Source organism: Drosophila erecta, unplaced genomic scaffold, assembly GCF_003286155.1.
Source record: "Drosophila erecta strain 14021-0224.00,06,07 unplaced genomic scaffold, DereRS2 tig00000000-arrow-pilon, whole genome shotgun sequence".
NCBI classification, from domain to species: Eukaryota; Metazoa; Arthropoda; class Insecta; order Diptera; family Drosophilidae; genus Drosophila; species Drosophila erecta.
The window spans coordinates 20,933,794-20,950,171 of record NW_020825194.1 but is presented as its reverse complement, the minus strand read 5'-3'; the positions used below and the strand labels follow the sequence as shown (position 1 = coordinate 20,950,171).

Here is a 16,378-nt window from a genome sequence, read left to right as displayed (position 1 = left end):
CTTTTTACTAAATATATTAAAAATGCGTTCTTTTGGAAGACGACAATAAAAGGTTTTGATTTATGTTTTATTACAGTATGAATATGTTCTACATTTGTATAATTGAGCTGCTGCTTACAAAGTAGTCTTGAAAAAATGAACATTTGATGTTATTAGTATTACAAGTGGCTAATGTTACCATTATGTATTTTGGGCCGAGAAGCCGCTGCTGCTGTTAACATTCGTATTATCCTGGCTTATAAGCCAGGATGCTGGGCTTGGGCGTTTCGAACGCCATCACTATGCGAGTAGACTAAGATCAAGAGCAGGAACCGCCAGCCAGTTTGCGATTAGTCCATTAAAGCAGAAAAACTCATAATTGGGCCGAGGCCAATTGGAAATTGGCTAGTTTTGGCTGAAAGTTTAATGGTAATAAGCGTGGTAAGCTTGAAGTTATTGAAACTAAGCATTTATATTTAAGCATTTAATTTACTGCCAGAAGGCCACTCACCTGGCGCCTCTCATTGTGGCTGCTGCTGGTGCGTCACCAGTCCCATGTCCTCCTGCACTTTCAAGGGCAGAGGAAGTGGTCTCTGTGGCCAAGTGCGTCGCTGGAGCAGCATTTCCGCCCTGGCCAACTGGCGCTGCAGTGCCTCGATGGTGGGATAAATGTGCTGCTCCACAAACTCCGTCACCGTGTACTCATCGTACACCTCCCACAGCAGCTGCTGCGCCTCCCGCGCCATGGCCCGCAGCTCCTCGATCAGCATGGGCGTCCTGCCAGTCAGTTCGCGCACCCTTAGCGGTGAGCTGAAGTTGTGGCGCACATTGTAGTCGGAGAGCCAGGCGCTCTGGTCACGAGTCTGCTGCAAATAGAGACCGATCTCGGCCAGCTTGTCGTACAGGCGCAGGGCATATTTGAAAACCAGGTGACCCGGGTAGTTGCAGACAGCAAAGAGCTGGCTGTGATGGGCATTTGGATGTAGTTCCAACCAGGGTCGACCCGATCGCCGACTGTCCGGCTGGAAGACGCACTGCAGCACGCGCAGCAGCTCATTGTCCCGCGGATTAGTGCTGAAGTAGCCCTTGGAGACGGTGGACAGCGACGTCATCAGACTGGGAATGCCTACCGGTAGAAGTTCACAGAGTACTGCGAAATGATCGTAACGCTGCCATCCGGTCAGGGCCAGCCCTCGCAATCCCTTCGAGAAGCGCCCGCCTTCCTTGGCGATCACTGCCAGCCAGCGGATGTTGTTCTCAAGATGATGCTGCAGCGGCGGCACCAGCAAGCTCTCGCCGAAGGCTCCCTTGAAAGCGGACGCCGTCCAGGCGCTGGGAAAGACCTTGGCATAGGTATCCCACAGCTGCGGCTGGATGTAGCGGTATATGTCACTGGCATACACCCACACCATCGGCTCCACGTAGCTGCCCACTTGCGAGTGCTGCAGCTCGCTGAGGGACATCGATCGCAACTGGTCGTCCCAGATTACCACTCCAAGCTGCGGCCACTGGCGGCGGATGAAGTGCGCCATGCTGACCACGTGCGAGAGAAAGAGCTCACTGCGCAGCCTCTGGCGGCAGCTGTTGCACTCGCCCATGCGCTGCACCTCGTCACAGCCAATGTGGATGTGGGTGAATCGGATTGGCGCCACGGGAACTTCGGAGGCGGGCGTCGCCTGACCCAAGCACTGCGAATGCAGTTCGATCACCTGGGTGAGCACCTGCTCCAGCAACGCCATGCTCTGCGGCTGGCTGGGGCAAATCGACTGTGGACTCTCGGCCAGCTCTCGCAGCTGCTCAAACCCAGACAGTTTGAGCACGTATTCCATGTGACCAAACGTTTGGACGAGGGGCATTACACTCAGCCCGTGTAGGGCAGCGCACTCCAGAAAGTCCTGCCGAAAAACATGGCAGGTATATTTAGATGTATGTCTGCCTAAAGATTTCGAGACTCACCCGCAGTTCGTCCTCCTTGTAGGCATTGTGCGCCGCCAGCGGCTGGAGAACGCCGCTGTAGGGAAACATGTCCTCGTACTCTATGAGCAGACCAGTGGCTCCCAGGGCCCGCAGCACGGGAAGCAGTTGCTTGAGGAAGCTGAGCTTGGGCGGAGCACCCTTCAGATCCAGATGGACCAGACGCTCGGCGGGAGCTCTCGGACCATCCGGCCCGATGCCAGCCACCACCGGCACTCCCATCCGCTGGAGCTCGTGCTCGTACTGAGTCTGTCGCTCCGCCGAAGTGAGCATTCGCTCGTCCTCTGCATTGGCGTTAAGTTCCTCCATACCGGCGTTTCTCTGGCGCTGCTGCTGCTCCAGAATCTTGAGGCGTTCCTGCTCGAACAGGAAGCTCTCGGACATGGGCAGCGGGCCCTTCTTGGCCTGCGTGGGCCGCAGGAATCGCACGTTTCCCAGCCGCTGGACTGGCGAAGGCGACTTCTCGACGGCGTTATCCTTGAGTCGCTCGGCTCTCAGCACCCGGTTGGCCTGCTCGATCAGCTTCTGGATGATGTGAACCTGCTGGTAGCCCGTGGACTGCTGGGGCTGCTGGCGCTCAGAACTGGAGAGGCCGGCAGAGGGCTGTGCTGCGGCTGACGTATCGATTAGTATGGCCCATGTCCAGAGGCCGAGAAGCACCAGGCCAGACGCGACGAGTAGGAAGGAAAGTTTCCGGCGCCAAATAAATATCCACAGATTTGAGTGCATCTGCAGTGGGAAAAAATGTGTGTGAGTAAAGGAAGCAATATAGCGATGCCAAACAGGCAGCTATTAGGGAGTTACATTTTATGTGTGTTTCATATGAGAAAATATTATTTAAATTTGTTAATATGTTTTAATAAGTTGGCAAGAATTTTTGATATAAGTATTTTTAAGATAGAATTGTATTGTATGCTTTCACAGAACAGTATTTTCAGCAGTGTAGCTGTGGCAAGTCAGCCACTGCAGTGCTGCAGAGTAAAAACTTGCATCACTTTTTATAAATATTTGAAGATCCAACAAGTAGCCCCCGGAGTTATGCTATATAAATCCGCCCACAACCGACGCCCCCAGCCGCACGTTACTCATACGCCACCGAAACGGGCTGAGCAGCTCATTGAGGTTGAGTTAAGGGCTGCTTCCATTGTTGTTCTTGGGTTTCTTGTGGGTCTTGGCTCCTGCCTTTGTGTTTGCCCAACTCCGGCGGCTGTGCACCATGGTAACGAATTCAAGGGACGCAGCAGTGGACAAAAAACTATTATATATTGTACTTATGATTGCCACTAGTCAGACCAACTTTAAAATACAGAACAAGAGCTTCTTATTTTCGTTCTATTTTCTACTTCGTATGAACTATGAAATTTTATGAAATTTTTAACTTCAATAATGTGTTATATAAAAAGAGAAAACTGTAAAAAGTTTGCCTTAAGCAAGGTGTCCTTAAAATAAAGAAATGACATTATGTTATAAGGCATTTTTGCATTTAAAATGATCTAGCTGGTAATTATTCACTGATGAATTCAATTTTACCAAAAACTATTTCTTTTTACATTATTTTAAGCCAGTAAAATTCACGCACATTGTATTTTAATGTGGTCCCGACCAAAACGCTCAGCTAAAAAGCTGATATTTGCTGTAGTAGACCACAGCAAAAGGAAAAGTGGACTGGCAGCCGATTTTAATGGCTTCTCTGATGGTTTGGTCGCATTCGCTTAAATAGGCACAACTGGCAGCTTATTTAAATGAGCCTCCGCAGAGCCATACAAGCCGCTAGATCAGGCATCGCGCACAGGTGGGGATATCGCACAAATAGTTGGATAAAAGTGCTCCATGGATACGGGGCTGGTAGGATGGAAGCATCCTATGATGGCAGCCAACAAAACCGGCACGGTTCGACAGGCGATAAATGCAAGTGCTCAGGTGGAAATGTGCAGCTGTCTCGCTGGCGGAAATTGAATTGAGTTTTCCCTGGGTTACCACCAGTGGGCTGAAAGAGGGAGCCGTTTAGGCCACTGCTTACTCCGTTCGCAGTTCGTGGCTGCCAGCAAAGACAGACGCGGAATGGTTTCCACTCTTTGTGGACACTTGTTAGTCGGTTGAGTGAAGTGGTTTGGATGAATCAGGGGCGTGACCACCGAAAAGGTGATCTAATGAGAAGTTTGCCATCATTACTAATAGCGCAGACAAATGTTGACATTGCTTTAATAAAGTTTAGATGTTGCGCTTTAACATTAAATAGTCCAGCTTAAATGAAAAAGTATTATTTCATTTGGTGTTGCTTTGCGGAAAATATACTTTGATATTATAATATATAATATTATAGAGATTCGTTGTTAAATAAGTTTTACCTTAAACAGTGACATTCGATTTGGTTCACCTCAAAGCTAATATACTCGAACTCAATCGAAACCAAGTCATTCTGTATTTTATGCACATTTTTAGAACTCCTTCCATATTTTGGCGCCCAACTGCAACGCTACACTCACAGTCCGCATGGAATTAGTGTTTTAAACATCTAATCCGCATCAATTTTGCATTCGGTAAAAGCCAATCGAATTCCGATTGCCGACCATTTGGCTTAATCCACATTTGCAATACCTCGTTCTCGATTTCTCTTGACTTTCCATCGCCAGTTGTTGCCAAATTTGTACAAACGAAAACATTTTTCCTGGGAGGTGTCGAATGGGGAAGGCCTAGGAATCGTGTGGGTTTCTCCTTGGCGTCTCTGTACTTTCCCAACCACAACTACTTTGAATGGATGCTCTCGTTTTTCAGACGCTTTGTTGGCCGATGTTCTTGCCAAGGATGCAAAAATAGAGGAGCCAGCTATGCAAACAGAGGCGCCCCAGAAAGGGGTATGATGTGTGTGTGTGAGTGTGTGTTGTGATATGAGGCAGAAGAGCACGCCTTTTCCTCAATTTCCGCATCTTATGTCCATTGCTACACTCTGCGAAAAATTTCAATAAAATGTATATTACTAAAACGTTCACAAACATTCCTATAGCTTAAATCACAAATTAAGCAAATCATTTTTCTGGAGCTCCATAACCATGCTTGACTGTAGGCGCCTATTTCCAGCTCTTCTAAGGAGATAACTAGGTGCATTCAAAAAGCACCGAACAGTGCATAGTACGTAGCTCTTTCTCGCAGTGCAGACAATTCACTTTCCCTGTTCGCTACCGACAGATCCTGCCAAGAAACGGTTCCGACAGGACAATGGATCGGTGCTAATTGCCTTCGGTTCGTCAGACAGAAATGAAAATAGTTCGGGGCGACTGTTTCCCAAATTAAATGTAATTGCACCGCAAAATCGACAGGCCAATTTGCAGGCAGGCAATTCACGGCGTCCCTGGCCATTTCCTGACTGGCTGTGACCTCCATCTCCACCGCCAGCTCTGATCCACCTCCACGTCCACCCACTCAATGGAGAGCTAGAATGGGTGCTAGAAATAGCAGCCATGTCCTGTGAAGTGTTCGCCCACCGCACAATTTGGCAGTTGGCCAAAAAATAGAGGAAACACGTCTAAAAAATGAAACATGAAAAGCATTTAAAGCGCGCCCTGACGAACCTAAAAAGGCACTCAATTCGCTGTTTATGGGGCCAGCACTCATATTCATATTTATATTCATAGTTTTCGAAGAGTACATTGAATTATACAAGTGGGCAACAACGATTTGTTTTTTTGCTTTCCAAAGATATAGGGGGCTCGCCCGAAACTCCAATTGAAATATGTAGTTTTGGGATCAGCAGTGTTACTTTCATAACTTTGCTGTTTTCTAGAGCGATTTATTATTAGTTGTAGCTAGTAATACGGCTGTACTTGCTGTTAACTACTTAAACTACACAATTTAAGCTTTAAGCCTGCAAATGCACTAAAGTTAAGGCGGAGCTGCTCTGCTGCGACTTCCATTTAGGGGAAGCTTATATTGCATTCCCCGCATTGCGTTTTGAGCAGAAAATTTGCCTGCCACTGCAACACAAGTGGAAGGGAAAGGGAAGGGGGAGGGGGAGGAAGGGTGAGAGCCAGGCCAAAGCTGCCTTAACTTGGCTTTAAGGATACAGTTGCCGGCCAGGCCATAGCTCACTTCTCTGGCCCCTGTAGAGAAATTTACACGGCGGGAAAATACTCTGAACAAGCATAAATAATTTTTGAGTAAATAACTAACAGCGTTTTATGTGCATTTTTTCATGCTTAAAATGTAAGATAAGAGTGTATAAGATATAGAATGTATTTAAGATAAGCAAGTTGTATTTAAGCTCAATTCTACCTTAAATAAATGTGACTTCAAAACCAATTTCCTATTTACAAATTTAAGTAATTTCTTCCATAGAAATTATTATTTATTTCTCTGCGGTTTTCCCGCTCGATATGCAAGTTGAAAAGCAGCTGGTTAGGGATTTTCCTTGGGTCCGAGTTCCGGAAAGTACCTCGATTCTATAGATCCCTTAGTATCCTCGTCCTTCAAACTCGGAATGCTGCAGCTGCTCCTGCTGTCCTCATTCAGATACTTGTCCTTGAAACTCTTCGGTGGAGGACCGAATTCGGTGGATGAATCTTCATCATATCTGCGTTTTAATCGATTCAGAACTTCGCCAGTTTTTGGCTTTTGCAGAGGGATTTGGAAACGAAACTTTATTTTGTACGTCTTTTTTTCGTTCGTCTTTACTGCTTTTCAATTTATTGGCCCATTTCCTTCTCAGGACGACTGTCAGTTTAATGGAAAGCATCCATTGTTTCAACTAAGTTCCCAGAACATGTGATGATTTGTTTCTGCTACTTTAACAAGTGATTCGCGCAATTTCTCTCAGTGCACAGCGTGTTGAAAGGAGGCTGGCGCTGAGTTGAGCACTTGGGCCTGCAAAATATTGTGCTACTTGCTGCAGTACCTCATCGGTCTGAGGGCCATAATCGGCAATTAGGCCATTTAACGCCTTATTAACGTCCATTAGCAGTCGGCCACCAATGGACGATGATTCGTGGTTCAGTCAGCCAAGCGGGTTAATATCCAACTCCCCCCATTTTGACTGCCTTCTCGGACAGATTTAAGATGCCTCAATGGGCAGTCCAACAAGTTTCACCAGCTGCACAGTGCACCGCTCTCCACTGGGAGGAAATAAATCGAAATAGAATGCTGATGGCCAGGATGAACAGGATGTCGATGCAGCCGCTTGAATTAGAAATGCTCGATAGGATTTCGGGGGATTTTCCAGTCGCATGGTATTGGGGAAATCAAGAGAAATTTGTAGGCCACGGCTCCCCGAACGAACATTGTGCAATCAGCAACAAAGTCTCTATTTAGAAACCAGCAGAAATGCAATGCCATAAAACACTTTAATGCCGCCATAAGCCCTGCTATTCTGTTGCCAACAGAATGACACGAAAAAATTGGCAATCAAATGCATGCAAATATATCATCCTACAACGCCACCTCCTCAGTCGAATTCATAATTGGCAAAGCAAACAAACTGTGAATGAAAATGGAGCAAACAAAAAATGGGAAGCGAAACTTGTCGCTGTGATGAAAATACTCTGATGAACTGTGCATTTCCCCAGTTTTTCCTCACTCATTTTCCCAGCGCTCATCAACTCAACCAACAAACTTGCCGTGCCGAAGCGAAACTTTCGCACAGCTTCGAAAATTGTCTGCATTTCAGGGCCAGGTCCAGGTCCAGGTCCAGGACCAGGTCCAGTCTTAATAAAAACGTTGTTACCTACTTCATAAGTAGATTATAACTGCGAAAGTTTGCAGCGAAAAAGGCAGCGCGGGAGGGAATTTTGAGGTGGAATTAGAACAGAGCGTTCGTGCAACACTCAGTTTGTACGCTCAAAAGCGCTAAGCAGCAAAAAGCAAAAGCAGAAGCAGTGGCAAAAAGCAAAACTGTCACAGCAACAGCTGCTGCGCGAGTAAAAACTGAATCCATAAAAAAGTGTCGGTTTTGAAACTCTCGACTGTGCGACACCGTGAAAGTCCTCTAAGTCCTCCACAGAAACTTAACTCATGTGAGACGTACAAAATGAACTTAGCACAATTTCGAAACTCAATATTTTAATGTAGCTATAAATTTGTTTTGATATTTTTCTTATTTCCAAGCTTAGCCGCAGCCCAACACGCCCGACGTCCAATAGGTGTAAGGGAATCACGGCGAGGACACGTAGCTAGTGTCCTGCCTCAAAAGGGAACCCTCAACGACGCCGTGTTTATAATTTGAAATGATTTTGTACTGCATTTTACTGGCAACAAAACGGGTGACGGAGCAAGGATAGCGTACGTGAAAAGGGAAAATTGAATGGGGAATCGTGATTGGGCGTTTTGCTAGCCAGCTGGCTAACCATTTTTGCAGATAGTCCTGCGAGATATACTTGTAGAAAACATGACCACACAACAAGAAAAGCTATAGACGCCGTTGCGGTCAGATATTGTTTATCGGGTTAGATGAGCACGAACAATGTCCTTGCAAACCAGAAATCAATCAGAATTCACGCAGCACATCCTGCATCCTGCATCCTGCATCCCACATCCTGCAAAGCCTCTGGCAGCCAGTCGGGCACATATGCTCCATCGATTTCAATTGCATTACGGGCTTTACGGTGATTCATGAGTTTCTCTGGGTGACAGATAAATCGGAATGCAAGGGGAGAAAAGCCGAGCAAAATTAACTTGTTTCTTGTTTCTTGATTAATTTTTCACTTTCGGCCCACAAAAAGTTATATTTCTGACTGTAATAATGTTTATTTTCGAAATATAAAAGCCAAGATGTTTGCAAGCTTCGCACACGTTGGTTATTCCATAACAAAAATGACATTAATAAAAGGATTACCGAAACTGTGTTTAATGGCCACATTAATGCATATTTAATATATATGCACTTGCAGAAGTCAAAGTTGACTGTATTTAAACTGCAATTTTAATTGCTTTAATGCCCAAACTACGTTCGACCAGAAATGGCTTAAATTTAACGACACAGTTTTCGCCATTTTCGGCTTCACCGCATCAAGTCGTTGCTAATAAAGTTTGTGTTGCTTTTCCGTGGTATGCAATGCGAGCACCACGCTGCGTATGCGTAATATTTATTTAGCGATAAGAATGCAGTGGCCTGGCATGCAAACATTTTGCATCATTAATTCCAAATGTCAGCGGAATGCAAATGCAAGTCTATTTGTTTGCACTCGTTGGGTGGATGTGTTTGTGTTCATTTTGCAGTTTGCAGTTTGCAGTTTGCAATGCTGCATTTGCGCAAGGCTGAAAGCCAACTTCAGAGTCGCCTTTTAATTCCCGTAAAAGCCATTAAATTCTCCTATTCACCAGGCAGTAAAATGCAGACCAGCCTGTGCCACGCCCCCTTTCGGTGGCCGCCCCCAAGTGCATCGCCTGCTGTGTGCTGACTTGTCGGCTGATGACAGCAAATGACGAGCGACGACAACAAAATGTTTACTAATGCAGCCCCAAAGCACCGACAGCAAAGTGTTGGCCCACATTTCGGAATTTCCAGAGGGCGGAGAGTTGGAGGTGGCAGTATGGTGGGGATTGGATGAGCACATGGAGAGGCCCTTCTAACAAGGCAGATGCTGTGACATCGCCGAAGGAATGCACTCCGCTGGGACGCCCAGGAGGCTTCTCCAGCCACTCGAACGAGTGGCACCGAGCCCTGATTGATGTTTATGAATTATTAAGCAACTACACACGGAGAGCAGCTTAGCTCAGCTCAGCTCAGCTCAGATCCATCTGCTTTCAATTCCCGACGAGGACGAGTTGATGGATGCGGAATGGAATGGTTGGGAACTGCAATTTGAGCAGAGATTGTTGCAGCTCCAGATTAGAAAGCTTAAGCCCTGGGAAGAGCATAAGTGTAACTGATTCAATTCCATGACGAGCTCGAGCTGAGAGCCCTTGGATCCACTTAAAATATGAATTCTTTATACCCGTTGCTCGGGTATACTAGATTCCTTGAAAGTGAGGAATCGCTTCCGACCGTAAGAAGTAAATACTATTTCTATAGTGATCCTAGCCGATTCGTTCTGGCCATCTTCTATTGCCTGCCTGTCCGTACGTATCAGCGTCGAGATCTTGGGAACAATAAAATTAGATACCTGATATGTTGTTTTTATTTGTATACCCGTTACTCGTATAGTAAAAGGGTATACTAGATTCGTTGACCACTACTAGATGCGTTTCCGACCATATAAAGTATATATAGTCTTATATAGTCAGTTTGTTTCCAAATGTTGCCACGCTCACTGTATTACTTGTTCCCCAATTTCTACCGATATTCCAGAAAATGTTAAAATTCCTCGTCTCATTAGCTGAGCAACGGGTATCTAATAGTCGAGCAACTGTACCACAGCGTTCTTTCTTTTTTCCACGTCCACTAGCTGAGTAACGAGTATCTAATAGTCGCACTTTGCTCCAATTGAGTAAACACTTCGTGGAAGTTATAACAGAATTGTAATCTAAACTAATCTAACTAAAGTAGCTTAGTTATATTGAAATGCAAATGAAAACTAAACTAATGGAAAAACCACAAAGCAAATAAAATCTTAAATCTTATTGAAAACTATTACAGTATGCTTTCCATAAAACAAGGTTTGCTGAAGAAAAAGAAAAATACATATATATTCTATTTACGTATTTTATCACAAAACAACTTCAAGCCGATTATAACCGCAAACACAGGTCCCTTAAGGACATAACCATCACCTACGGATTAAATAAAATGTTTGCCAGTAGTGTGCCATTTCGATTAAGATGCACATCAATTGAAAATTCCGCAAAGTTCGCATAAAGACCGAGTTTTAAGTTTGCCATGTCGCAAGTGCCTCAGTGCGCCACGCCCCCTCTTTCCACGCCCACACAATGTAAACTTTGCAGAATATTCCGCATGCATGGTACTTTGGGCTTACTTCTAGCCAAAGGGCAACCAGGACATGTCAAACACTTCAGTCCAACTTTTGGCCCTATGTTTAGATGGCTTTGGGCATTAGCTAAGATCAACAGAGTGAGCCAAACTGGTTGGACAGTTTGGAGGCGATTGAATTCGGCCAGACTCGCCTGGATTTAATGAGACAAGTTCTAGATGTACGAGTGTCTCCACAACCGCATCCTGTAATTCATCTTGCAGTGCAGCAGAGCACACAAGCCAACGCTAAGCCAATTAATCAAAGTCAGCCCGTGGTGCAGTGCCGGGCAACACGGCGTATGCGCAACTCCGGTTGAGCTGTCACCCGCACACTTCTGCTGCCACTCAAGCCGCTACCCCTCGCCTCCACCTAAAATGTCTTAAAAATTAATTAAGCCAGGATGGTCGGAGTAGAGGGGGAATGGCATGGAGAGGAAAGGAGATTAGCTGACGGAAGTGGGCCATAGCCAAAGCCAAAGCCAAAGTCAAATGTAACTCCTGCTAAGCCAAAGCGGATGGCACTGGGTTTCCATATTTTCCAACAGCATTTTCCTGCCTTTAGCCACATTTGCATAATTCCCAGCGTCTGCATGCAGCAATTAAAATATTTTCACTAATTTCATTCGGCAAGGCGAGCATTACTATGGAAATTATAACAATTCAAATGTTTTGAGTGCAACGGCAAATACCCAACCACTTTCGCACCCAACTTTGCATAAACACACCACCCTTTTGCGATTTGCATGCCGTAGATATAAATGGGAATGTAAAGTGTGAGCATCAAAAAACGGCAACAAATAAACGTTGGATTTATTTCGACACTACGAAGCTCCAACACGCTGCACTTTGATTTAATTTGCATCAAAACAAACATGGGAAGTGCTTTGGGCGATTTAGTTTTGAATGGTCCACATGGAAATGGAGTCTTAATGGTCAATTAGAGCAGCATTTTCTGTATTGTGCAGTGTTTAATTAGATTGTACTCTTCAAGGAACAATCGTTTTAGAATATATTCAGTTTAATATGTGTATTTATTGTCTCTGAACCACTTAGCTCTTAGATTATTAAGCTTAAGTTATGACTTCATTTAACGTTCTTACACAGCCAGAAAACCATCATGTTTAGGTATGTATCTCATGGAGGAAAAGTAACAATAAGCAATCATAATTTTGCCCCTGACTATTTTCCAGATTACAGTCTCTTCCTATGGCGCATAGCGCTTGGGATTGAGCTCCTTGGCTACCAAACCAAATAACGAAGTTCTAATGCCCACGACAAAGTTGCAACTATGTAAATTGGAGCAGGGCCGCTCCATTGGGGGGCACGAAATGAGCCTAGGAAACTTTTGTCTGCGGTCTGCACGACTCCTGCCAACTGGTGCCAGTTCCGCTGGTGCTGGTGCTCATGCCCATGTCCCTGCTCCACACCCCAATCCCAGAACCAATTTTACACCCATTCCACTTTGCATGCGAGAAGAATGCGGCGCACTTTGCATGCCTTCCAAATGAGATTCCGCTGCGAGCTTAATGCTATTGTTGCATGTTGCATGTTGCACGACGAGGCCCTTATCCATCGTATCCACCGTATCCACCGTATCCACCGTATCCTGCGCATCCTGCAGCACGTCTCGGTTGTTTACACTCGCAATGTTTTCGTTTTGCTTGTCACCGTCACCGTCACCGTCTGCCCAAATACCCGCAGTTGCTGCTGATGCGGCTCCTCCTCCCCCTCCTCCTCCTCGGCCGCCCTGCTGATCCACTCTGCATTTAACTCCTCCCGCAGGACATGTCCTGACTTCAATACGCACTCATGCAAATATAATCGGGGCACACGCACGGCGCTCTCCATGTGGCTCCTTTCTCTTTGCCGAGTCCCCTGCTATCCGCAGGACATGTCCCCATGCGATGTCATCGGCAGAGCTCTAAATAACTTTTAAATGAAGCACAGGATGCATGCATAACCGCCGAACAACTGGCCACAGTGAGCCAACAAATAGTGGGCACACTGGGAATGCTAAATTCAAGTATTTACCGGGACTTGGATGCTCGCCAGGATGTGGAAATATATGAGTTCTTCAGGCCTTTGCCTAATACTTTAGGAACTATTATATCGGTTTTCTATTTGAGTGCTGCATTTGTTAGGGGCTATATTTGATTTAATTGAAATGTTTCAATTAATATTGAATGCACATATAAATTGATAAACGAATCCTGAGCTGAGCTGTTTGAGCTCCATTACCGGAATGCGATATATTTCGGGAAGTCCTTCCTTTTGTGTAATCCTCTTGGTCCGCCACATTCACCCATTCCCTTGTCCGCAGGTTGCGTTTCACGCATGGATGCTCTAAGCTTCTCTGCACCGCCTCTCCCCAATTTCTATTAGATTTCACTCTGGCTTTTTTAGGATCCAATTCAACTACACTCGGACTCGGTGCACCTGGACATACTGGACAGCAGGTCTCGTGGGATGGGTTTCATTGTTTTAAACTATACAGTCTGAAGGGAGATGTATGCGTGTTGGAACTTTTTCTTTCTCCCTTGCCCTGCTCATGCGTTTATGAAAATTGTAAAGATGTACCAGGACTTCCCCTTTTCCATTTTCCATTTACCATTTCCGCCCACCCCTTTGGACTCGCTCGCGGTGGCCAAAGTGTGAATGTGTGAATAAATAAGTTGTGTGCGAGTGTGCCAAAGTTCCCCAGTTTGCGGTGGCTTATGAAATATTTAAAAGTAATTTTGGCGCGTTAATCAAAATTACCTTAATTAACTGTGTCTTAATTAGGCCATATAGAGAATCAAGGGATGTCCCCGATGAGAAATTGAGATTGCGCAGGTATTTGTACACAAACACTTAAGAATAAGGCCAAAAGAAAATAGATCGAATAAGTGTGGCCTACTTTTGAGGGCAAGCATCAGCTTACCTTTAGAAAATATGTATAAAGAAGCCCTGTGAAGCTAATAGCATTGCACAGTAGTGTGTACTTATAAGTGTTATGTATACTCTCTATTAAAGGGTTGCAGAATAAGGTATTCTGGCTCTTTGGGAATATTAAAGTAATCCGAATGCCGGTCACCACGACACAGGGAATTAATATGTTACTGCTGCTTTCGAGGAGCTCGTGAAGGGCGGAGATTGTAATGCAGCCGTTGGCCCGTTGCCGCTTTTCAAGGCAATTGAATTACAAGTGCAGCAACCTGAAAACACTGCCAGCACTTGGGCTGCAAGACGACAAAGGCGGAAGGAGCCGCGAGCAGGCAAGGAGGATGAAGAAAGGCGGAATCGGAAACGGATACGCCTGCCACCGGAGTGCGGGGCTTCATAAATCCTGACTGGCAACGACCACAGCACCCGACAATCCGCATCCCCCATCCTTCCACTTGGCCCGATCCACTGAAATATGCTTGCGTCAGTGCGATGCCAAAATCCGGCTGCAGCTGCTCCACCAAGCGATACAAGCGGCACGAGTGAAGGTCCAACGGAAAGAAGGTACTTATCCCATACACAAATTATTCACTCTCATGCGCTTAATCCGCAAAAAATACTATAGTCGGACTCCTCAAAAGGGATTTTCCAGGCAGTCCCACTTAATTGAATAATAATAAAGAGGATTGAGGAACGAGTGTATACAGCGCTAAAAAAAACTTGTGGCCAGCACTAACGAAATACTATACGATAGATAATCATACTAAATTGCATAACATGTTGCGAAGGAAAAGAAAAAGGGTTTACAAAATATACATTTCCATTTGTAATCCCACTAAGTTATATTCAGCAAATTAAAAACGAAAGTTTCAAAGGTTCTGTTTAAAGGCGTCCTACTGTACGTGACAGACAAAAAAGGACTCGCACCATCATCAGTTTGCTATTCCATTCTCCTGTTCTTCACCTTCCTCTGCTGCAATTGTTCCAGGATATTTGTGTGGGTTTGTGTGCGTTAATCAATGTGCAGAAAGCATTAAATTGTCAAGCAATTAGTTAGGGGAGAACAAAAATACCAAGTTAATGCCATCAATTAAAGCTTGATTCAATTACGCAGAGTTATGAGTCAGTTGGATTATCGCTCAGCACATTAAACGTAAATTAATACAGATTTGTGGTCCCAGCTGGGGAGCAACTTTTCCACTAATGGCGACAGCTGCAGATGCTGCATGCTTGAGTCCTCGGGAGCAATGCAACTCAGTGTTTCCGATTTGAAATGTTTCTAATTGAATGGCCCGACGAACGGGTGTGTATGTGTGCACTTTGGGGGCATGGGGCCAGAATTCGCCAACAGTGCACAAAACTAATGTTTGTATGCGAGAGTCAACAGGAGTTTGGGAGCCCAGGCCACAAAACCCACCGACATCAGCAAAAAATCTGATTTCGATTCCAATTTAGAGTGAACGGTAGAGAAATGCGACCCTTGGGAAATGTCGCCCTCGATTTTGACAGAATTAGAAATGCAAAAGGATTACCGGGCAAAACATTTGCCCAATAAAATCTGTCAAATAAAAGTTCACAAAGTGGGGGAATCGGTAGCTCCAATAGCGACATTATTCATTTGGTAAACGATTGCCCTCTGGAGGGTCTCCCAGAAAATAGAAAGAAAAAGGGGGCAATCTAAATGTTCCATTTGAATGCCCAAACACTTGCCCCAACGCTTTTGAGTGCTCATTGAAAACTGGCAGTCTAAAAGACCATATGCAAAGTAGGCGAAGCTCTTGTGCTATGGAACTTCAATGGTTTGAAGTGCGTTGGGGGCACCATTAAAAAAAATTCGGGCATCACGTGCACGCTGGGTAAGTTAAAAAAGGAAGGAACAATGTTCCGTTTGTTTTTCAGCCATTTTCGAACTTAACTGTTAAAGCCGTTTAATCCTCTTTCCTCCCGAGTGGCCAGTCAATCAACAGTGCATTTGCTCCAACGGCATGGCGTCGAAATCGCGCGAATTGCAGCACTTTGAACAGCAGGAAACCGCAGCGCACGTAGCGCAATCGCGAACAGTTGCAGTTGCACTAAACTTCGCACTGTTTATGCCTCGGAAATATTGCTTCGCTTGGGGGTTTCCATTTGGCGGCAAGCGGAGGTTCTTGCGCACTAAATGCGTTTCGAACAAACACTGTTATTTTCCGAGCCCCAAACATAAACAAAGGGGTGGCTGGTCACACTGCCAGTGTTAACTTAACAGCACTGCAGTTGCGGACCAACAACAACGTAAATGCATATACACCGGCTTTTGTAAGTCGCCGCTCTAAAGTTTAGCTAAAGCCGGCAATCTAAGCAAACAACTTACCCATTGGCAACTGAGGTATTCGTAAACTCTTAATCATTTAGGCGCACTCTTGAATTATTGAAGAAGTATATTTTATCCGCGAACTTCTACGCACTTCCTTGGCGAATTGCCATACGATACCAATGGCTACGCTGCCAGACAACCTTGGACGAGCCTGGCAACGCCAAATGAGCTTTTTTGAGCAAGCTGGCAGCCTTGTCGTAATTAATCGATTTTCTAAAAAACATAATAGAATTTTGCTTTTATAAACACATTCT

At 45.3% G+C, this 16,378-nt stretch overlaps 2 protein-coding genes across 4 annotated transcripts; both read right to left on the bottom strand.

Annotated features, from left to right (window-relative positions):
• Positions 1 to 48: 48 nt before the first annotated feature.
• On the bottom strand, positions 49 to 16,263 carry LOC6551957 (hexosaminidase D). Of its 3 annotated transcripts, none has more exons than XM_015154775.2 (4): positions 16,122 to 16,263; positions 1,936 to 2,682; positions 491 to 1,874; positions 49 to 394 (listed from the first exon to the last, which is right to left on the bottom strand). In XM_015154775.2, the coding sequence occupies exons 2-3, from the start codon at positions 2,680 to 2,682 to the stop codon at positions 501 to 503; spliced, it is 2,121 nt and encodes a 706-aa protein (XP_015010261.1). In that variant the 5' UTR covers positions 16,122 to 16,263; the 3' UTR covers positions 49 to 394; positions 491 to 500. The 3 variants fall into 3 exon arrangements, with proteins under 3 accessions (XP_015010261.1, XP_001979683.1, XP_026832060.1); XM_001979647.3 differs by lacking the exon at positions 16,122 to 16,263 and adding an exon at positions 15,688 to 15,972; XM_026976259.1 differs by lacking the exon at positions 16,122 to 16,263 and adding an exon at positions 4,302 to 4,397.
• LOC26526331 lies at positions 6,258 to 6,901 on the bottom strand. Its single transcript, XM_026976032.1, is given in 3 exon segments — positions 6,258 to 6,348; positions 6,350 to 6,558; positions 6,830 to 6,901. Coding segments are annotated over 3 exon segments (372 nt in total).
• Positions 16,264 to 16,378: the final 115 nt, after the last annotated feature.